This window comes from Mustela nivalis, assembly GCF_964662115.1.
Source record: "Mustela nivalis genome assembly, chromosome: 19".
In the NCBI taxonomy this organism is placed as follows: domain Eukaryota; kingdom Metazoa; phylum Chordata; class Mammalia; order Carnivora; family Mustelidae; genus Mustela; species Mustela nivalis.
Window position 1 is genome coordinate 30,848,081 of NC_139038.1, and position 22,092 is coordinate 30,870,172.

Below are 22,092 nucleotides of genomic sequence, written 5' to 3' on the forward strand. Positions count from 1 at the left end.
CCCAGGCAAGGGACTCCCCTTCGGAGCCTCAGTTTCTCTATCTGTAAAATGGACAGAGAAGATCATTGTGCCAATCCAGTGATCTAAGTACTCTACAGCATTTAGCACACAGTAAAGGCAACGAAGGAGCGGGGGTGGGAGTGTGGCGTTGAGAAGGGGGCCCCATCCCCATGAGAAGTGGTGACTCTCCCATGTAGCCATGGGCGCTGTCAGTGGGGGTTATGGGGGTTGGGGGGCATATGGAAGGTTAGCTATTATGGATTGCCCTCTGCCCAGAGGCCTGTGGAGGAGACGGGCTGGCAGGAAGACAAGTCTTGCAGGAGCCAGCCCAGCCTGCTGGCCTCCTCTGGGCCTGGACCACTGCCCCCAGCTCCAGTGCGGGGGAGGTGCTACCCTTCCCCACTGCCAGCATCCAGGGGCCTGGTTTACCCCCACGAAACTCCGCCCATGCCTTCTCCAGCCTGTGCTCCTAGGGACAGGGCTTTTAGAATGGGCCCGAGATATGAAGCCACATGTGTAAGGGCTCCAGCACGCTGCCACACTCACTCTCACCCTCGGAGGCACAACAGCCAGAGCAGACCCCTGCCGAAGGCTTACTTTAACTAGTGACTGATCTAAGCCCTTGACCCAGAATTGCTCACTTTAATCCCTGCCCCAGGAAGAAGGTTTTTTCCTGTATCACAGAGGGAGAAACCAAGGCGGGGTGGTGGTAATCACCTGTTCAGAGTCACAGGACTAGAGAGGTATATGCCTGAACTGGAGTCCAGGTAGCCTGGGTCCAAGATCTGGGTTTTAACCACTACCTTCTATTTTATTCATCACCCACCACAGCAAGAGCTCTGGCTCTTGACTAGAGCTGAGCACCTGACCCCGGGCACACGCACGCCAGTCAATCCCCTCCCCCACCACCCTGCAAACCAGAGCATGCACGCCCCCCCCTCCCCAATCACACTCAACCCAGGACAACGACATCAATGACCGAAGCCAGCTGCCAACATGCACCCAGGGAGCTGATGGGGTCCTAAGCAAGGCTGGCTCTGGGTCACCCCCTGACGTTCAAGAGGAAACACAGGCAGTCTGGGGCCAGGGAAGGAAAGCGCCAAGAAGGCAGGCTAGGCTGGAGAGTCTGGCACCCATCAGGACTTCCGAGAGGCCTGGGATGCAGCCTGAGAGCAGCCCCTAGAGGGCAGTGTGTGTCGGGGGAGAAGCTGCTGGCCAAGCCCCCAGCTTGGCCTGTCTTCTGTGTAACCCCGGGTGATTCCGAGACTCCTAGCCCCAGCCCTTTTGTTCTGTCTTTCCTTCAAAAATACACATACCAGCCAGGCACCTAAGGCATGCCTTGCCACGACAGACAGGGCCACGGGATCACACGCTCAAATGTACGAATTATTGCCAGCACCTTTAAGTCTCCCGGGTCCCAAGCCACAGGTATGAATGCCAGGTGGGGACAGATACTTAACCTGGCAGCGGAAGGGGGACTCTACAAGGTGGGGGTTGGGGGAAAGGAGGGCAGGCCAGGAAAAGTCAAAGTACGTTTGTGGAATCATCACATCAATGAACTGTCTTTTCACTGGGCTCCAAAGTGCGTTTGGAGGGGCCCAGCCATTCCTCTCCCCAAAATAAGAGAGGAGGGCACCGTCGTCCAGAGCTCCCCAACTGCCAGTCGCTGCAGATCACAGCCCCTCCCCAGGGCCTCAGTTTCCCCAGCTGCTCTCCGGCAGGGAGTGCGAGCCAAGACCGCTGGGGACCTTGACGGCCCCGCCCGGTTTCCGAGGAACTCGGATCCGCAGTCTAGGCGCCCTTCTCGTGCCGCCGAAGGGTTCCTCCGAAGCCTGTGGTCAGGCCACCGCTTCCTGGGAAGCCCAAGCCAAGACCAGGGACAGCGAGCGACAGGCTAGAAGGGGTGCGGGGGCAGCCGCCTGAGCGTTCAGGGCTGCGGGGATGCGGGGCGCAGGCGGCTGTGTGTGCAGCCCCGAGGGGTCCGGCGTCCCTGGCAGGACCCGAGTCGGGTGGGGAGGGGTCTGACTCGAGGAGAACAGAGGCCAGAGGAGCTACGGGAGACGGGTGCTGAGGCACCTGGAGGGCGGAGGAGAGGGGGTGTCTGCAGCTTGCCTGCAGAAGTCTCCCACCCAGGAGAGTAGTCGGGGCACAGGTGGGGGGCTCCAGGTGCGGCGGGGGCATCGCGGAGAGAAAGCGGGTCCAGGGGCGGGACCAGAGCCCTTGAAGAAGAGGGTCCTAGGACGACTGTGAGGCTGGATCAGGGGAGGAAGGGGCCCCCGGAAAGGGTCCCCAAGTGTATGCAAAAAGACCAGCTCCTGCAGCTCGAGCCCCGCGCCACCGCGGAAAAAGAAACCGAAAGTGGCGCGGAAGGGCGGAGCCTGAGAGGGGTGGAGCCTAAAGGGGGCGGGACCGCCAGCGCCGGCGGGCCACCCCTCCCGGCCAGTTTAAAAGACTGGTGCAGGGGCGGGCGCGGAGCAGAGCGAGCTGCGGCCGTGGCAGCTGCACGGCTCCCGGCCCCGGAGCATGCGCGAGAGCCGCCCCGGAGCCCCCCGCCGCCCCGCCCGCGGCGCCCCGCGCCCCGCCGCCAGGTGAGCCCGGCACTAGGCAAAGAAGCGGGAGGGAGAGGGGAGGACCAGACAGCCCAGGACACAAGAAAGGACGGCCGGGGGTCGGGCGGGCCTCGGGGGCTGCGTGATGGGGTCGCGGCCGCCACGCCCCTGGCCCCCGGCGGCCCCACCCTGGCAGCCCCCCGCGCGCGGGGTTCCCGCAGCACAGCTTCTCTGTCTTCGCCCAGTCGTTCGGACGAGGCGCCAGTCCCCGGCCTGGCCAGCAGGCGGCGGCCGTGGGGCGGCGAGCCGAGGGCTGGGTGGCCGGAGTCGGGGCACGTTTCTCCCCGCACCTCTCTCCACGCCCCCCTCTTACCCAAACTCCGAGTGAGCCGGCGGCGGACTCCGCCCCGGCCGGGCTCCCGGCCCCGCTCCCGGAGGGCTCCGCGGACCGGGAGGCCCGTTTTCTGGGTGAGCCCGCGAAGGCTCCCGGCGGCCGCGCCGACTCGGTCCTGCGCCCTCGGCCCTTTCGGGTCGGCTCCCCCGGACACGGGCCCGCCCAGCCTCGCGGCTCACCGCCCGTGTCTCCCCCCAGCGCACCCCCGGACGCTATGGCCCACCCCTCCGGCTGGCCCCGCGTGTAGGATGGTAGCACACAACCAGGTGGCAGCCGACAATGCAATCTCCACGGCAGCAGAGTCCCGACGGCGGCCAGAGCCTTCCTCGTCTTCGTCCTCGTCCTCGTCCGCGGCCCCCGCGCGCCCGCGGCCCTCCCCGGCGGCCCCAGCCCCGGCCCCCGGCGACACACACTTCCGCACGTTCCGCTCGCACGCAGACTACCGGCGCATCACCCGGGCCAGCGCGCTGCTCGACGCCTGCGGCTTCTACTGGGGGCCCCTGAGCGTGCACGGGGCGCACGAGCGGCTGCGCGCCGAGCCCGTGGGCACCTTCCTGGTGCGCGACAGCCGCCAGCGGAACTGCTTCTTCGCCCTCAGCGTGAAGATGGCCTCGGGCCCCACGAGCATCCGCGTGCACTTCCAGGCCGGCCGCTTCCACCTGGACGGCAGCCGCGAGAGCTTCGACTGCCTCTTCGAGCTGCTGGAGCACTACGTGGCGGCGCCGCGTCGCATGCTCGGGGCCCCGCTGCGCCAGCGCCGCGTGCGGCCGCTGCAGGAGCTGTGTCGCCAGCGCATCGTGGCCACCGTGGGCCGCGAGAACCTGGCGCGCATTCCCCTCAACCCCGTCCTGCGCGACTATGTGAGCTCCTTCCCCTTCCAGATCTGACTGGCCGCGCACGCAGCATTAACTCGAGCACCTTGTTATTATTTTGTATTATTATTATTTCCCTGGAACCACATGGGTGCCCTCCCCACCCAGGTTGGAGGGAGCCGGGGCGTGGGGGCGAGGCGCCTCCCCCTCTCCCCCGCAGACAAGGCTGCAGACCCCTCCCCATCTCTTGGGAGGGTGCCCCTCCTCCTGGTGCTCCCTCTGGGTCCCCCCTGGTTGTTGTAGCAGCTTAACTGTATCTGGGGCCAGGACCTGAATTTGTACTTCCTACCTCTTCATGTTTACATATACCCAGTATTTTTGCACAAACCAGGGGTTGGGGGAGGGTCTCTGGCTTTATTTTTCTGCTGTGCAGAATCCTATTTTATATTTTTTACAGCCAGTTTAGGTAATAAACTTTGTTATGAAAGTTTTTTTTTTTTAAGAAAAAAAAAGTTTCCAGCGCATGTGCTTGGTTCAGGAGATTCCCTTGGTTGTGAGGGGGTCCAGGGCGGAGGGGTCCTCCGTGGGACCTGCCTCATTTTTTACAGACGAGAAAAACCAAGGCAAGGGTCCATTTGCCTGTGTCAGAGACAACACTGGGGCCTTTTTTGGCCATCCACCCAGAATGTGTTTGAAATGGATGACAGAGAGGAAACTTCTTTCATTCTGTGACCACAGCACCTTCCAGGAAGAAGGTGGTGGGGGGGGCGGCTTGATGAGTTTTTGGAAGGAGAAGTGGCGCATTCTGAAACTGGCGTGGAGAGAGACAGATTTCAGAGGGTGGGATGGGGCTCGAGGGCTGACTTCATCCTTCCTGTCCCCTTCTCTCCGGGTACTTTCTGGTAAGCACAACACTTGGAGCCCAAAGAACGCTTTGCGGTCTGTGGTGGCAGGAGGGCCCTGCAAGCGGCTGTGGGCAATTCCCTTTGCTTCTCAGGGCCTCAGTGTCTACCTCTAAAATGGGTTTGCTGGAGGAGGTGTTTGCCGGGCAACAGGGACGAGGGGAAGCTCTCGGGAGGGGAGACTGGCCGCAGGACACAGGGGGGCTGGCCCACGTCGCCAGAAAGTGCCCAGGACATGGGCTCTATGGCTACTCCCCGGTCCGTGGCCTGACAGGTCAGCCACGCTGGCGACCCGGGGGGGGGGGTGGCTGGGCAGCCACACTGGGTGAACTGACTCACTTTCGGGTTTGGGGTGAAACAGCCTCACGGACAAGTTGCAGTTCATTTTTAGAAGTTGGACTGGCCCTAGGCAGCCTTGGACATGCTGATGATGGAGTGTCCTAATATTTAATAATACCCTTTCAGGCTTGAAAGTACAACATAAAATTAACGTTATCGAGAACTGGAACAGCCCAGGCCTGTCTGGGGGATTAAATAGGTTCCAGGCCTCAAGGTTAAGGACGGCTGGGAGAGATTTAGGATCTCCGAGAGCTCTGGCAATTGCATCCTTGAAGAAGGTGGGGTGGCGGGGAAGGAGGTGACGTCTTCTCTCTGGGCCTCTAAGGAACGACCACTTTTCTCTTGACCACCTCCCTGCCCTTTGTTCCCTGCTGTGCGGATCAAGCCCCGTCCTTCTGCTGACTTTCCCGGTCTCACCCTCCCAACCCCCTCCGCTTGGGTAGTGCCAGGAGAAACACGGAGAGGTCCGAGAAGGCACTGCCTGGGCACCCGGCAGACCCTTAGTGAGCACTTACTGTGTGCGGGGGTCCTGTGCTACCTTGTTTAATCTTCCCAGCCCGCCTGTGAGTTAGAAACCTCTCTCCCATTTTGCAGACAGGACAACTGACACTCACGAGAGGCAAAGCAGGGCACACGATAAGTGGTGAAACCAGATTTTCGAAATTTGGTACTGTTCCGGAGGCTGGGTACCACTGGGCAACACAGCCTCCCAGCGAGGGCCTAAGGCGGAGCAGGCACCCCCATTGATAAACCGCATTATTCTGCAGAAGCTGTTCCAGCCCCTAGAACCTATATGGAAACACTCAACCTTTCCCCCCTCCGCCAGCCTTAGGATCCGGGTACTGCTAACATTCCCATTTCACAGATGAGGAAACAGGTCCTTGTCTAAAGAGAAACAAAGTTGTCTGCAATATTTTCAGGCCTCTTTCATCCTTCTTAGAAAAGTTTTAAAAATTAACATCCTCACAGCACAAACCCATTCCCCTTAAAAACCTGGAGCAGGATGGCTAGGAATAAAGGCCCCTCTGATCACACTCCCCAGAGCTGTGGCCCCTTCTCTTTGCCTGTCTTTTTTTTTTTTTTTTTTTTAATTTTTACTAACATATGTACAATGACCTGAAGTGACCTAACACCCCCCCCCCGCCGTGCTCCGCCCAGTGTGACTGCGATCTTGTGCACACACCCCAGCCACAGAGGAAAAGCAGGATGGGGGGGGTGGCTGCGGGGAGGGGGGGAGGTGCAGCCGAGGTGCCGTGTGCCATGCAGCTCCGCTGGTGGTGGGGATGCTGTCTCAAACCTTAGCTTCATGATTCAGCAGCACTGACGTCAATTTACAAGAATGAAAAGTGAGAGGAGGGTTGGTGCGCCACGGGGGCAGGGTCGGGGGTGGGGGGGGGAGTCCTCCCCTCGGAATGGGTAAGCTGGGCACGGCGGGCAGGCAGAGAGCGGGAAAGCGGCAGCTCAGGGGCCTGCGGGGGTCAGCCGGGGGGTCGGGGGGGGGTCGGGGAGGGGGGAACAGGTGCCAGGACAGCCTCGGACCTGCACCGAGCTAGCCCTGGGCTGGGGACTCTGATCCCCGTTTTTAGAGATGCGGAAATGGAAGCTCAGAGAAGTAGAACCACTCACTCAGGGTCACACAGCTCAAAAGGGACAGCCAAGACTCGCCTCCAGGTCCGTGGCATTCTAGAGGCAATTGGTTTCTCAGAGCGGAGGAAGAATCCTGAGAAAATGCATATTCGTAGGTCTCACCTCCCCACCTGCTGGATCCATCCATCATCCCAAGCTTATGAGCAGAACTGTCACTGCCTCCTCCCTGCCCCCAGGGCAGGAGGAGAGCTAAACATCTGGCTGGGGTGGCGCACAGAAGCTGACAAGACTTTAGGGCTCAGTAAGTGATAGTTGAGCTCCGTATAACACACATTCCCTGAGCGACTACTAGCTTCCAAGAATTGCTCTGGGCGCGAAGGATCGAGAAATGAACGGGGTCCCTGCTCTGGGGGCATTCACACCCAGACACCCAGGGCTTCGGACAGTAAGTAACACAGCGGGAAATAAAGGAACGAGAACATTCCAAGTAGTGACAGCGCTTGGATCAGAGCTCAACAAGGCGATTGGACCGTGGGGTGGGACTCTGTTAGAAAGAAAGGTCAGGAAGGCTCCTCCGAGGTGACACTGAAATCGTGCCCGGAATGACAGGAGGAGCCGGTCCAGACACCGTATTCCACGCTGAGGGAACCGCAAGCACCAAGGCCATCTTGGGTTGGGGACCAGATGAGCCCACTGCAGAGCAAAGGCTGGTGCACCGGAGGGGACAAGGACGAAGTAGAGCAAGGGCAGGGCGGGTTGGACGGATGGGTGGCCAGGGCCGGAGGGCAGCTAGCCGGACGTGACCCTGCAGGGCACCACAGGGGCAATGGCAGTGTGATGGGAAGCCTGGGGTGACCCGATCCATTCAGATCCTTTGGCTAAGGCAGGGAAGCCCAGGAAGATGGCCTTAGGCTTCCCGCCTTCTGGGCAACCCTGGGGAAGGGGTGAGATGGGACATGGCTTAGTCAGGCAAGGCAGGGACAGCCACAGGACCCGCCTCCCCCAGCGCTGGGACAGAGTGTGGACTCCCAAGTGGGACAGAGGTCTGGAGCAGCTAGCCCTGGGGAGGCGTCGGTCAGAAAACCCAAGCCTGGATCTAACAGTGCCGCAGGGCATGGCTTCTTGGAGCAGTGGCCCCGCCGGCCACCTGTGTTGGGCAGAGCCGGTCTCAACTTTGGGGAAGGACATGCGGCGCCCCGAAGGTGGCAGCTTGGGGTCTCCACATCCAACATCCAAAGACTCCCCGGGGCTCAACACGGAGGTGGCCTGATTCTGGAGGGCCTCAAGATCCCACAGAAAGCGCAGTTTTCCAGAAAGCCAATTCCCACAAGAACAATGGTGTGGGCGGTGGGCGCTCAAACCGCCCCTCCCAAATGCGCTGTTGGCCCTGGGACCTGGTTGGCAGACGACCTTCATGGGAAATTTGGGTTCCACGGTCTGCACTGGCAGCTTCTCCCCGTTACTAACGTGACCCCCCAACACACACACGTACCCCATGTGTGGTTGGCAGCGCCAAGCCCCAGTCCTCGAGTGCTCCTGCCGTGCTCAGGAGGAGCCCCCCCACCCCCGCACTGAGGACTCACGAGGCCTATAGATACCCGCCCCCCCCCACGCCGCCCGCGTGTCTGGCCTCAGCACTCACCACTCGCTCCTACCACCGGGCCTTTGCACATGCCAGGCTGCTCCTTGTACGCCATGAGTGGCGTTTCCCAGTCTGAGCAATGTCACCCAAGCCCAAGGCCCAAGGGCTCCGAAGGGCTCCCACGCTCAGGGCCGCTGCGTGCGGCGTGCGGCGTGCGGCGTGCTGCGTTGCGTGCTGCGCCCTGCGTTGCGTGCTGCATGCGCCCTTGACGTCACTGCCGCCCCCCCCTCCCCGGCAGGCAGTAGACCAAGCGGCCTCTTCGCTTCCGCTTGGTCCTAATGCCGCCGTACCCATTCTGCACCCTGGCCATCTTGGAGCTCCCAGGGCCCTAGCAATACCCCAGAGAACCAGAGGGTACATGTTCTAAGGAACTGGGGGAGCAGAAAGCACCTTCCACCCGATCCCAGTCCACACGGACCTTTGACCGCCCCAACTCACCCAGCCCTTAGGTTGGGAACCCTATCTTTCTCACTTGGAAATATAGGACTACCTGTATCCACCCCTTGGGTGAAATTAAGTAAAGGAGTACCTATAAAGGGCTTAACACACGATAGTACCCACTAATTAGAACTGGCCCTCTCTGCTTCTTGATTCTTGCATTTCTACTGTTTTTAAATAATGCCATCTACTAAGCACCTCGTGGGTATTAATACTTCACCCAGCCTGCCTTGCAAAGACACAGGCTCAGAAAGGCGAAAGCATTGCCCCCGTGGGTGTGCAAATAGTCCAGGCACTCTGACTACAGGTCCTTGACGCCCAAGCCCATGATCTTATTCCCTGCAATGCTCTATGCCTCGTTTCTGCCGCTGAGACCACCCTGGAGGAAGCAGTGAGGGCTCAGAGCATCTCACTTGCCTGCCCTTTCCCCATAGCACAGGCTGGGGAGACAAGAGAGGAGGTGGGGTGTTAACGTCCATGCAAGACTGCATCAGGATTCAGCCTTGGAGAATGGCCAGGACCACCTGGTCGCTGGGGACCCCGGCAAGCAGCTCTGGGGCAGCCCTGGCACCCGGGGTGGGGGGGTGGGGGCGTGATTGCAAATGAGGATGAGCAAGGTCAGGGATGCTATGACCCAGATAGCTGGATCCTTTGCAAGAGCAGGGCTAGGAGGGTGACACTCAGGGTTGGCCCCACCTGGGGAGCTGCAGGGATCTGCATGGTGAGACGTGTACTCCCTACCAGACCTCGGTGCCCCTGGCAAGCCCAGCCAAGAAGTATGGTGAGGCAGAGGAGGGTGCATGGCCTGTGTCAGTCAGTCTTAGAGGGCCCCTCCCCATCCACGTTTTGCTCTGGGAGGCAGCTTGGAGGTGCCAGGAGAGTCAGGCCCCAGGAACTGGGTTCGATCCGTGCCTCTGCCAACTGTGTGACTGGAACGACCTCACCGATACAAGGAAAATTAGACTCAGACTTCCTCCGCCCTGGTTCACAGGGTCTTGAGGGTCCATGACTCAGTATAAATGGAAACAAAATAGATCACCATGCAGATAGAGGAATCGCAAGAATTTCTTCTTGTTTTGGATCACAGAGGCTTCCCGGGCATATTTGAATCAGCCTAGGCATTAAGTCAGGCAAATCTTGCTTTTATTCTCAGCTTGCCTTTTAGGAAGAACAGCAGTGGCTCCCAGTACACTCACATCGGTGCTCACTGCACGCTCGGGCTGGGGCCCCGTTGCATGTAATCCATGCCCAGTATCTCATGCAACCCTTGCAAGGACGCTTGGAAACAGGTGCAATTATTATCATCCCCACTTTGGGATATGGCAGTTGAGCACAGAGAGGTTACATAGAGAGTCCAGGGTCACACAGCAGGCAGGTAGCGGAGGCCAGGGCGATCGAACATGGGCAGCCAAAGTTTACAACCATTTCCTCATTTGAGGCTCCAGGCGGAGGTGGCCAAGCTGTCCAACACCAGAGTGCTCTGATCTTGGCCAGACCTAGCCAGGTGCCAACTGTTCTGTGATTCCATTAGTATCGCCTCAAGTCGAGTCACTTGGTTGCCTTAAGCGAGCTTTAGTTTTAAGGAGATGTGTATCATTACCACAAAAGGAAAGCCAGCAAGGGGTTACTCCGGAAAAAAGTAGTGCAATCCCAGCAACGTTTATGCTCCTGGTGTATGCTGGGGCCTCATTCTGCCTTTGTGTTTGGCTGGGAGGGAGGGGGTGAGGGAAGACCGGGAGTGACAAGCATCAGAGAGGTTCAGAGTGGTGCTTACTGCACACCAGCACCCGTCTCAGACGCTCTGGACTTTAGCGGAAAGATCCCTGAGAGGGTGCAAAGAGGAACTCACTGTTTTCACGGCAGGGTGGGGAAAGGTTCCAAGTTTTGTAACAACGTCCCTGCGTCCCACGGGAGATCATCATTCCCAGAGAGCCTCGGGGACCCCCATCCCGCACCGGGGGAAACACGGCCCTGCGTGGCTGCCAGCTGTGTGGTCCAGGGCAAGCAGTGCTTTCCCGAACTCTGAGTCTTAGTAAAATGGAGTAAACACTGGGATCTCATAGGGTCCAGAGGCATGAAAGCCATGGCCATAAATGATTTGGCACAGAGCTCGAGATCAGTAAGAGGTTGGAGCTGGCAGGGCAAGATGGCTCCATGTCAGAGGACACTGAAAGTGAAACCCCGGCCTGCCTGGCTCGGGCTCCTTGGTGCCAGCTGTCTCATCTCTGTCCTCTGGGCTGGCCCGGTGACAGGAAGGGCTGCAGTTCCTGGAAGGTGAGTCAAAGTGAAACTCCCTCCCTTGGGTCCAGCCAGGTGGGCAGGGGCGTGGGGGCAGGGGGAGGCACACTTGAGCCTTCAAGCGGGCTTCCCCTGTCCTGGATTCGAGATGGGGAAACTGAGGCCAGAGATGTGGGCACCAGCTCCCTCTGCAGGAGGGAGGTGGCCGTGATTGCCCACACTGTGGATGGGATCACCTTCCACCCTTGGTCACAAGCACCCTGAGCTCCCAGTGCCCGTGAGTAGTCCTCTGAGCTCTCCCGTAACTAGCACTTTCTAGGCAGGTGCCATTACTGTCTCATTTGACAGACAAGGCAACTGAGGCCAGAAGAGGTTAAGCTCCTTGTCCACGACCTCCCAGATGGTCAAAGTGGTACAGGCAGGACGTGAACCAAGTAACATGATTTCACAGCACCCCACTGGCTCCCAACTGCTAGATCTTAAAGCAGGACCCCTTTCGCAGGGGATTTGAGGTCCCTCACCACCTGGCACCAAAGTACATTTCTAGTCCCACATGGTGCCCATCACATTCCCCATCTGCTTCGTCCTCCCCAATTTCTCAGCATTTCTTAGGCCTTTGAGCCACCTGAGAAGGTCCTGATGTTTCCCTTGCTTCCTTTTCACTTGGGAAACTCCTACTCAACCTTCAAAGCCCAGCTCAGTTCTCACCTCCCCCCGCAATTCCTCCTCGATTCTGCCGGGTCATCATGGTTTTTATTCCTGCCTCCGTTAAAGCCCAGGGTGCCCAGACGTTTGATCTGTCTTCTCGACTGTGAGGCCAGGAAGGAAGGTGGGTACTGGTTAGCTGTGTGATACAAGCAAGTTACTTAGCCTCTCTGTGCCTTGGTTTCCCCATCATCATCATGGCTATCTCTCAGGACTGTTCGGGGAGTAAATGCATTAATATCTGTAAAGTGTTTAGGAGCATGCCTAGTAGAAACGAAGTTCTCTAGAAACGTACTAACAGTCTCATGGTGCATACGTGTGGCAGGTTAAACTGAGGAGCAATGGAGAGAGAAGGGTGCATCAGGGGGGTATGCAGGTGAAGGATGCTCCAGGTACGGGGGGGGGGGGCCCGCCCTGGCGCCCCTGGTCCCCCACGGGATATGTTGGGCACAAGACTGGCAAAAATTCTCTTACGTGTCTATTTCAATGTGCATTAGGGGAGAAAAATGTGTCACATCAAACATGAGATGTGATGACTGTTATCACCCAACCCAACACTAAAGTAGGTATTTAGATTTTTTTTTACAGATTTTATTTATTTGACAGGCAGAGATCACAAGTAGGCGGAGAAGCAGGCAGAGAGAGAGAGGAGGAAGGAGGCTCCCTGTCTAGCAGAGAGCCCAATGCGGGGCTCGATCCCAGGACCCGGGATCATGACCCCAGTGGAAGGCAGAGGCTTTAACCCACTGAGCCACCCAGGCGCCCCGGTATTTAGATTTTTAAGAAGTCTGGTGATGGGGCATTTGTTTAGAAAACGTGGCGAGCATTGTCTTAGGTGAACGGTGGAGTTTGGGGAATACAGGACAAAATAAAAGGAAATGAGAGAGACAGAGACGGGGAGGGGCCAGGGAGAGGGGGAGGCGTCAGGGAGAGGGGGAGGTGCCAGAGAGATGGGGCGGGGCTAGAGATCTGGGGGCGGGGCTAGAGAGAGGAGGACAGGGATGGAGAGAGAGAGGCCCAGAGAATGAGGAAGACAACTGCGGAGCCACAAAGGGAAGGGGAGAGGAAGGAAGGGAGAGGGGAGAAGGGAAAAAAGCAAGAAGGAAAGAAAACAGAAAGGGCCTAAGAATCAAAGGCAGGACCCTCGGCTGGATGGGTGAATGAGTGAATGAGTAGGTCAAGAAATGAGTAATTCAAGGCATGTGACGAACAAATGAAGGAAAGGCATCCGTGACCCTGCAAGGTGGCAGCGGTCCCTTAAAGGGACCTCTCCAGGCTTCGAGGCGGTGGCTATCTTTGACCTTCGGCCCTGGGAAGCCCAGCCTGCCTGCCACACCCTCCCCTCCCAACCAAGGACCCCGGGCACCTTCTGCACTCCAGCCCTGAAAACTGAAAGTAAAAGCCTCCCGAGCGTTGCCCCAGCCTTCCTGTTCCTCGGCTGGTTTCTTAGAAATCAGCTGCCTGGGCGTCCCAGCTGCCACCCGGACTTCATCCCTCCCCGAAGGGCTCCTTTACCCTGGTGGGTGCTGCGCTACCTCGGAGACAGGGCTGGAGGCCTGTGCCAGAGTGGGGGGACCCCCAGGAAGCGTGGGGGTCAGGCGTTCACCCCACAAACGTTTTAATTCACGCCTCCTGAGCGCAAGGGGTCCAGGATAAGAGACCAATGTGAGTGGTCCGGACTTAGGAGAAGGACTTAGGGAGGGTTTCAGTGTCTCCTGATTCAGGCCCTAACAGGAAGGAGGCTGCAAGGTGGGCGGAGGACCCCCAGAGAACAGTTGCACCTGGGCCCCAGAAATCATGGGGAGGAGGTTGGGAGACAGACAGGGGAGGCTTCCTGGAGGTGGTGTCATCAGAGTCTTCAAGCCTGAGTGGGAAGGGGTTCACCTGGGGGGGGGGGCTCAGTGGGGAAAGACATCTGAGGCAGGGGGAACAGAATACACACACTGACCTATGTGACTTCCCACAGCTCACAGAACCGCCCCCAAAGTATGCAGCTGTCTCCATCTTTGGGAGATACAGAAACTAAGACCCGAAGAAGTGTAGCGATTTATCTGCCCAGCTAGGGTGGAGGTCCAAATGCAGCCCATGTGCCTGGCCTCTCCTGACTGGGACTCCAGAGGTATCCAGGTCCTCACCCTGCCCGTCTCCCCCTGGAACCCTCCCTCTGCCCCAGGCCCCTGGCTCCTACACACTTCATGGAAATCTTCGACACACTCTGTGGGAGGGAAACTGAGGCCCGTGGAGGGAAAGTGGCCCGCCTAGGTCACACAGTCTGACTGCTGGGTCAGAGTTAGGATTCAGGGCCAGGTTTGTGGGGCTTCAAAGTGCCTCCTCCTTCTTCTCTGTGAGGCATCAGGACAGGAAGGGACAGCAAATAATAGCATCAGAGGCTGGAAAATAGGGTCCGCCTGCAGTGTACTGTGAGCCCGAGCTTTGCTCCGGGAACCGCCCTGCTGGTTCTCTGGGGTCCTGAGGGGGCTGTCAGTCACGGCGCTGGCCACAGGTGGATGGGACCAGACCTGGCCCATCAGAGCTCCCCATGCCTCAGTTAGTAAGCCCAGGAGCCAGGTTGGACCAACCTGAGATCCTTCTGAGACTCTTCTGCCGGAACAAACAGGAATTCTTTCCTCTAACCTGGCACCCCTTGGCAGCCACTGTGCCCATTAAGTCAACAGACATGAAGAGAAGGAGAGGAGACAGAGCGCTGATGTACTGTGTGAGTCCTGCCTCCAGCCGCACCTGAGCTCCACCTCTGGGCTTACCTGTTCCACAAACCACACGTTTCCATTTTGGCCTGCCCTTGTCTGACTTAGGTTTCTGGCACTTGCCACCCAAAGAGTCCCGCGTGATCAGAAGAGCAGCCAGAGTCCGGGATCGGGTCTGGCTAGCGTGAAGAGTAAGCAGAAGAAATGGAACCCACAATGTCCTTGTCTCTTAGAGCCAAGACCAGTTTTGCCAGGATCTGGGGCCCCAGAGTGATCCCCGCCCCCCCTCACTGGCGTCTGCCCCGCAGGAAAGGTGGGCTGCAGACACTTCCACACCTCCCGGTCCACAGTTGTGAAACTCACCTTTTTTTAACTTTGGAGAAAAAAAAAAAAATCCCACATTAAAAAAAAAAAAAATTTCCTTCCCATTTTTTTTTTTTTTGAACAGACTATTTTTAGAGCAGGCTGAGGTTCACATAGAAATTGAGTGGAAAGCACAGAGTTTCCATATACCCACTGGCCCCCCCTCCAAGCCTGACCCAGTGCAACACCCCACACCAGTTCACTTTCTTTCTTAACTTCCACATGTTTCTAAATTTAGTAAAAGAATCTACCAATAACATATGGGTATTAAGTACATTATATATATATTTTTCCTGATTTTATAGATTACATTTTTTTCTTTTTTTTTTTTTAAGATTTTATTTATTTATTTGACAGAGAGAAATCACAAGTAGACTGAGAGGCAGGCAGAGAGAGAGAGAGGGAAGCAGACTCCCTGCTGAGCAGAGAGCCCGATGCGGGACTCGATCCCAGGACCCTGAGATCATGACCTGAGCCGAAGGCAGCGGCTTAACCCACTGAGCCACCCAGGCACCCCTACATTTTTTTTTTTCTTAAGAGAAGGATAGCATTCTTTATGATCCATATTGTAAACCACTTTTTCCACTTAGCGTTTCAGGAGGAGCCTTCCAGCTCATGGCTGACAAGGGAGGGGTGATTGAACCCACCTGGACACCGAGGCAGCAGGGATTGGCTAAGGGGCCGAGTCTGGACCTTGTGAAGCCCATTTTATCGGCTGCTCTCAGCTGAGGTTGTGTTCCGTGTTCATGGCTGGGCACGCTGCTGTTCAGAGAGGGAATGTGACTCTGGCGGGGGGTGGGGGGAAAGCCGTGGGCAGGGTCAGGAGGGGCCGCTGGTCCACAGCTGTGAACATAGGCACCTCCGAGACTCTGGGAGCTTTGTTGTGACGGGTGGGGAGGCTGGCCCTCCTCCGAGGAGTCGTCAGTGGTGACATGGGGGCTCCAGTTCCCGAGGGACAGGCTCGCCTCACCCCTGGCTCAGTCCCCCTGCTGCTCCTTCGGACACCAAGCTGCCAAACCTCCCGGGATCCCGCTGAGGCAGATACACTCTGGGATTCCGGCTCAGGCTCACACCGGAGCGTATGCTAAGTGCCTGCTGCGGGCCGGGGGGCTGCTGGCAGTGGCACGCAAGCCCTCTTAGTTCCTCCTTCTTGCTGCCCTAGGGGGCAGGGTCGCTCTTATCCTACTTTCTCAGGTGAGGGAGCTGAGGCCCTGAGAAAGGGAAATGACTTGCCCAGGGTCACACAGCTAACCTGCGGCAAAACCAAAATTTGACGTCAGTGAGTTCTGAATGAGTCCAGACCAAAGCATCCACGTCCAGGCTGGGTCCGTGACTTTGTAAACTGCTAACTGCACACCACACACACACACACACACACACACACGTGCGCATACACATGCCAACTGGTTGGCTGGTCTTGTTGAGTGGTGAGCCGCAGAGGTCCCGCCCCTAGCTACGTCCTTCTGCCCATCTCCCTGGACTCCTCCCTGATTCCAGACAGCCTGCCTCTTGCAAAGACAGTGCGCCCATCCCGCCACAGTCGGGATCCCGAGCAAGTCCTGGGTGAAGACGGGGAGAAGGTGAGAAGGTGAGAAGGAAGACATTCACGGGAAGTCCTGCGAGGGGGGTGAAAAGAACCAGTTGCCCCAGATGAGTCCAAGCTGGAGAGGAAGCATGGGCACAGCGTAGCCTGCCTCGATGCACGGACGCTTCGCCCTCTCCCCCTGCCATCACACGGCGCTTACCTGGGAGTCCTGAGGGCCACTGAGCATGGGTGACAATGCGGAATGCGGACGCCCACCCTGGGCACACGCCACATGCTCAAGAGGTGGACGTTGCTACTGGGTTTGAAGGGGGAGAATGGGAGCAAACCATTGTATGTTTTCAGCGAGGAGACGTCAAGTGGGTACGGTAGTTTAACCTAAGGGCTCTTCTTTACTTAGCATTTCCTTTTTTTCTTTTTATTTATTCATTTTTTTTTTAGAGAGGAGCGGGGGGGGGTGTGCAGAGACAGAGGGAGAGAATCCCAAGCAGGCGCCACACCCACGGCAGGTCCCGTTGGGGGGCTCGATCTCACGACCCTGAGATCGCGACCTGAGCCGAAATCAAGAGTTGGGTGCCTGGCCCACAGAGCCCCCCCCCCCCACTCCCCGACCCCATGCAGGCGCTGTGCTAAGCATTTCACGGTATCTCGTCCAATTCTTTAAATATCTTTTTTTTTTTTTTTAAAGATTTATTTATTTATTTATTTGACAGAGAGAAATCACAAGTGGGCAGAGAGGCAGGCAGAGAGAGAGAGAGAGGAGGAAGCAGGCTCCCCGCTGAGCAGAGAGCCCGATGCGGGACTCGATCCCAGGACCCTGAGATCATGACCTGAGCCGAAGGCAGCGGCTTAACCACTGAGCCACCCAGGCGCCCTCTCGTCCAATTCTTAAAACAATCTCCCGGGTGGTGCCCGTGAGGCGGAATCCCGTGAAATCGCCGTTTTTGCACGCCGAGAGACTGGAGTCCTGGCCATTTCCCCCGGTTCAACCTCATAGCATCATTTTGCTGTTAAATCAGCCCCTCCCCGCAGGGCTCCCGCTCAGTTCAGAGGATTCGGATTCTGTCCGTAGCCCCTCCCCCGCCCCCACCTCGTCATTCTGGCCCCCACCGCCCCGCCCCCTTGCGGCAGGGTCTATATTTACAGCGGGGGGTTTTCTGTGAACTGAGGAAGTGACTTACAGGAGAATCATCACAGCTACCCAGAGATAACGGCCTCCATGACCCCTGGGGTTTCTGACTGGTCCCCGTGCACCTGCCAGAATGCCCCCCCCCCCCCCGCTCTGGATCTCCAAAGCCAGCAAGACAAATCAAAAGCAAAAACAACAACAACAAAAAACTGAAATGGGGTGCCTGCCTTCTGAGGGGCCACTGTCTGGTGGGCAGAAGAAATGGGAAGGGGGGGAGGTTTGTGTCCATTTACTGTCAGGAACACTGAGGCGGATCTGTGCCCAGCCTGGCTGCCAAGAGCTGGAGTCAGAGGGGCCAGGGCAGGGAGGAGGGGTGGGTTTCTCGATCCCTGGGGGTCGCAGGCTTGTCCAGCCCAGCCCGAGCTCCCCAGGGGCTGTCGGAGCGGTGCTCCAGAGGGGCCGTGCCTGGGGCTCCTGGGGATGTCGCTGAGCGGCCGGCCCGGCCAGAGGATGCGGGCCGAGTGGGGCGTGGGGTGGGGGTGTTTCCAGGTAGTCAGATTGAGACAGGCGGGGGGGGGGGGTCGGTTGCGGGGACAGCGGAGGAGGAAAGGGGCAGCAGGGACCGTCGCACACAGCCGGTCTTCTTCGGGGAAGCCGCCGAGTCGGAGTTCCAGGAACCGATAACGCTTGTTGAAACCTCTTTCTTGTGGCCTGGTCGCGTCACATGGCTTGGTGGGGACCAACGTCAGGCAGGGCCGCGGGGCTGGGCTGGCTCACACCCTGGCAGCCGCGGCCGCTCTGCACTGCCCCCGAGGCTGAGGGAGCGGGACGGGGGCTGGGCAGGAAGGCAAGCACCACGGGCCCCCCACAACACACACACCCGACCCAGGCCGAGAGCAGGGGTATTGCCCCATACCCCCGCCACCTGGCTGGTCTCCTCCCCCTCCCTAGCCGCCCCCACCAACATCCTCCTGTGGCTGGTTCAGCCTTTGATTCTCCATCCAGCAAATGGGCTGAGGCTCTCTAAGCCATAGGGTTGCGGCGAGAGCACACAGCAGGTGTTTAGGAGGAATCTAGAAATTCTCCCCTCCCTGCCCTTGAAGGCAAGAAGGGGTCTTTGGGGGCATCTGGGTGGCTCAGTGGGTTAAGCCTCTGCCTTCAGCTCAGGTCATGATCCCAGGGTCCTGGGATCGAGCCCCACATCGGGCTCTCTGCTTGGCGGGGAGCCTGCTTCCTCCGCTCTCTCTCTCTGCCTGCCTCTCTGCCTACTTGTGACCTCTCTGTCAAATAAATAAATAAAATCTTAAAAAAAAAAAAAAAAGGGGGTCTTTGATCATGGCCGAGCAGGGACATGCCACTTCAGCACTGCTGCCATTCACGGGTAGGTCACCTTTTGCTGTGGGGGCTGTCGTCTGTGTCGTAGCAGACCTGTCCCCACTAGACACTAGTAGTACCCACAACGACCCGCCCGCGGCCCCCATTGTGACACCAAAGAAGTCCCTAGATGTGGCCTACTGTTCCCTGAGGGACAGAACCCTGATCCAGATTCTAGACCCTTCGCACAAGAGGTCCTGAGAAATTTGCAGGTCTTCAACCTTGACAGCAGAGCCTGTCCTGAGAAATTTGCAGGTCTTCAACCTTGACAGCAGAGCCTGTCCTGAGAAATTTGCAGGTCTTCAACCTTGACAGCAGAGCCTGTCCTGAGAAATTTGTAGGTCTTCAACCTTGACAGCAGAGCCTGTCCGGTTCATTTTTATACCCCAGCACCTGGCCTCATGGAGGTGCCACGGGATAATCTGGGGAGCCCTTAGCCCACCCGTCTCTAGCAGCCTCTCACCCCACACCCTTAATAAACATACCATCTAAATAAAAACTGTGCGGGGAAGACTTGAACTTGAGGATGACAGGTTGAATTGAGGGCGGGGTCAGGCCTGACACATGGGGGCGAAGGGAAAGGCCACACGCTTGTCAGCAAGGCACCCCCTTCCCCGTGCCCCTGTTTGGTCCTTGCAAGCCGGCAGCCCTGCTCCCCACCCGACCCCGTCCCACCGCACCCCCTGCAGGAGGCTGGGGGTCCTCTTCAGAGAAACCGACCTGCCCGGGAGAAGACAGTTTGCTCGCCAAGTCTGGGATCCAGCCCCTGCCCCATCTCCCAGGTGAGACTCACCGGTCCACACGCCCTGCCTCCGGGCACGTGGCTTCCATAACCTGTTCTCAGCTTCCCGCGCTGTAATAGGAACTCATCACCAAGGATCACCGGACACGCAAGGCAGGCCTGTAAAACGAAAAGAGACCCAACTCGGCTGAGGAAGAGTATTCCCTAGATAACACACGGTGCTGGGGGGGCTCGGACCGCCAAGACGGCAAGCGACCCTCAGAGAAATACAAGACGTTGCATGTGTCTAAGAAAAGAACACGGGGCTTTATAAAGGAGCATTGGGACATGAGCGCCAGAGCGGAAGCTTCCAGAAATCTCCCAGAAAGGCAAAGAGATTGAAAATACGAGAAAGGAGACAAGAAAGCCAGAGGAGTATTCCACAAGCGGCCACATCCAACTCCTCGGAGTGGGAACAGAGAAAAACAAAGGGAAGAAGGAAGGTCTCAAAACAGGAGGACACGAGCTTCCGAGTCAGAATGACTCCGCCACCGCGGCATCCGCGTGAGCAAAGCATCCGAACCCTTTGCATGACGGCAGGAAGAATCCCAAGACAGCACTGTCATGTCCCACCACCTGCCCCATCCTGAGGACCCCAGGACGCCCACGGGACAGATTCAGCTCCTGTGAGTAGGGTATGCTCTAAGGCGCAGCTGACTCTACGGAAGGGAGACTATCGAGCGGCCCGACTTCATCTGGGGCCAGAAGACGGGAGATCGCAGGGTTGCTGTCTGAGAAAGATACGACCCACCGTGGCTGGAGTGGAGGGGGCGGGAGGGACCACGTGTGGAGGTCCCCTCTAGAGCTGACAGCAGCCCCCCGCTGATGTTCTGCAAGGAAATAGGGACCTCCGTCCCCGTGGGGACTGAATTTCACCAAAATCCAGAACGAGCTTGGGAGCAGAAATGGAGAAACACCTTCTCCCACCAGCAAGATTGGAAGGAATCGGATGCAAACGGCACCCTTGAACAGGGTGAAGGATCTTGTCTTGTCCCCCAGCTCCCACCCGCATAGCCACGTCCAAATCACCCCTGGGACCCTAGGCTCGAGCAAGAGGGGCCCAGAGCAGGGGGTCAGGGAGGGTCTGGAGCCCGAATCCAGCTGGAAGGCGCTCCCCCCTGGAGGTGTGAGGAATGCCGTCCTCTTGGGGCTGGTCCGGTCCCTTGGATTCCCAGTCGCCATTAGCTTGCTGCTCAGAAAGGCCTTTGTCCACTTGGGGGACCCCTGGTGTCCTGTGGCTCCACTCCAGGTCTCTGTGGTTCTCCCGGTCACGGGCCACCAGCGGAGACGCCAGAAAGAAGCCCACCCTGTGTCTGCCCCATCTGGCAGATTCAGGAGCAGAGGCGGGCTAGAGGACCAGGACAATCTGAGGCCAGGGCTGGGACACGAGTCCTGGTCCTGAAGTTCAAAGCCAAGAATCTGTGAGCTTCGGGTTAGAGTCCTATCAGGGCTCCTGGTGTATGGCCAGGAGCACGTTTCTGTCCCTGAGCTCGGAGATCTCAGCCAGGAAGCAGGAGCTACCCTGGCATTTACATCATAGGGACCTGGATGCCTTCATTCTCAGCAAACATGGGTCGAGCCCCTACTACATGCCATGCATTCTTCTTGGCTCCGAAGTCTTAGCAGTGACAAAACCAGACCAAGTCTCTTCTCCCCTTCAGGATCGCACAGTCTAGCAGGAGGAGACACAGGCCACAATTATTAACGATGTTAATAATTAAGAAGGGCGTCAGATGTGGCTGAGTGTTATGGAATAACATAACACTGGCAGGGAGGCTAGAAAGTGCCAGGTGTAGGTTGCTTTATTATTTGGATGGTCAGGGGAAGGCCTTTCTGAGAAGCAGAAAGCTAAAAGGGGTGAATGAGCTATCTATTTGGATATGGCAAGAGCATTCCAGGCAGAAGTAAGAGTGGGTGCAAAGGTCCTGAGGCAGCATGTTCAAGGAAAGAGGTAAGGGTGTCTGGTGCAGTGTAAGGGAGTGAAGAAAGGTGAGGCCAGAGGTTAGGGGATATTAGATCACATAGGGACTTGTGGAGGGAGTTTGGCTTCTACTCAGAGTGGGACAGGAGCACAGGAGGGTTCTGAGCAAAGGAGCTGCTGGGAGCATCAAATGAGGTGCGTGTAAAATGCTCAGTAGTGTGCCTGACCCATCATGGGGGCTGTGTGACTGCTGGATCTTTCTCTGACCATTGTCATTATTACTGTTTTGGTACTAGGAAGCAAGAATGCAAATTTTCAGTGCTTGATGGAGCTTTTACAATATCTCCAACTTCTCTCATTCAGTGTGAGCCATGCAGAAGGTAGGTTTCATTTCTTCATTTTCTGGAACCTCAGGTTCAGAGAGGTTAGGAGACTCCCCTGGTGCTGCACAGGGAGGAACGGGCAGCGCCCAGCTCGCCAGAACCCAGGGCTTCTGGGCCCGGATGGATGGCTATTGGTTCAACCACGGGGGCTGAGTCTTGGGTGCTGCGGGCAGGCGGTGGCCCCGGCATGACACGGAAGGCAGAAGCTTGGGGGTTGCATGCAAGAGCATCACTGAAGAGAAGAAAGCCTGAGTCCCAGAGCTCTGACCTGGCCTGTTCAGGCAGGT

At 57.8% G+C, this 22,092-nt stretch overlaps 1 protein-coding gene across 1 annotated transcript; it reads left to right on the top strand.

Annotated features, from left to right (window-relative positions):
- The first annotated feature begins 2,432 nt into the window (after nt 1-2,432).
- Nucleotides 2,433-6,039, top strand: SOCS1 (suppressor of cytokine signaling 1). The gene is made up of 2 exons (XM_082714149.1): nt 2,433-2,588; nt 3,142-6,039. The coding sequence occupies exon 2, from the start codon at nt 3,192-3,194 to the stop codon at nt 3,828-3,830; it is 639 nt and encodes a 212-aa protein (XP_082570275.1). The 5' UTR covers nt 2,433-2,588; nt 3,142-3,191; the 3' UTR covers nt 3,831-6,039.
- The last annotated feature ends 16,053 nt before the right edge of the window (nt 6,040-22,092 follow it).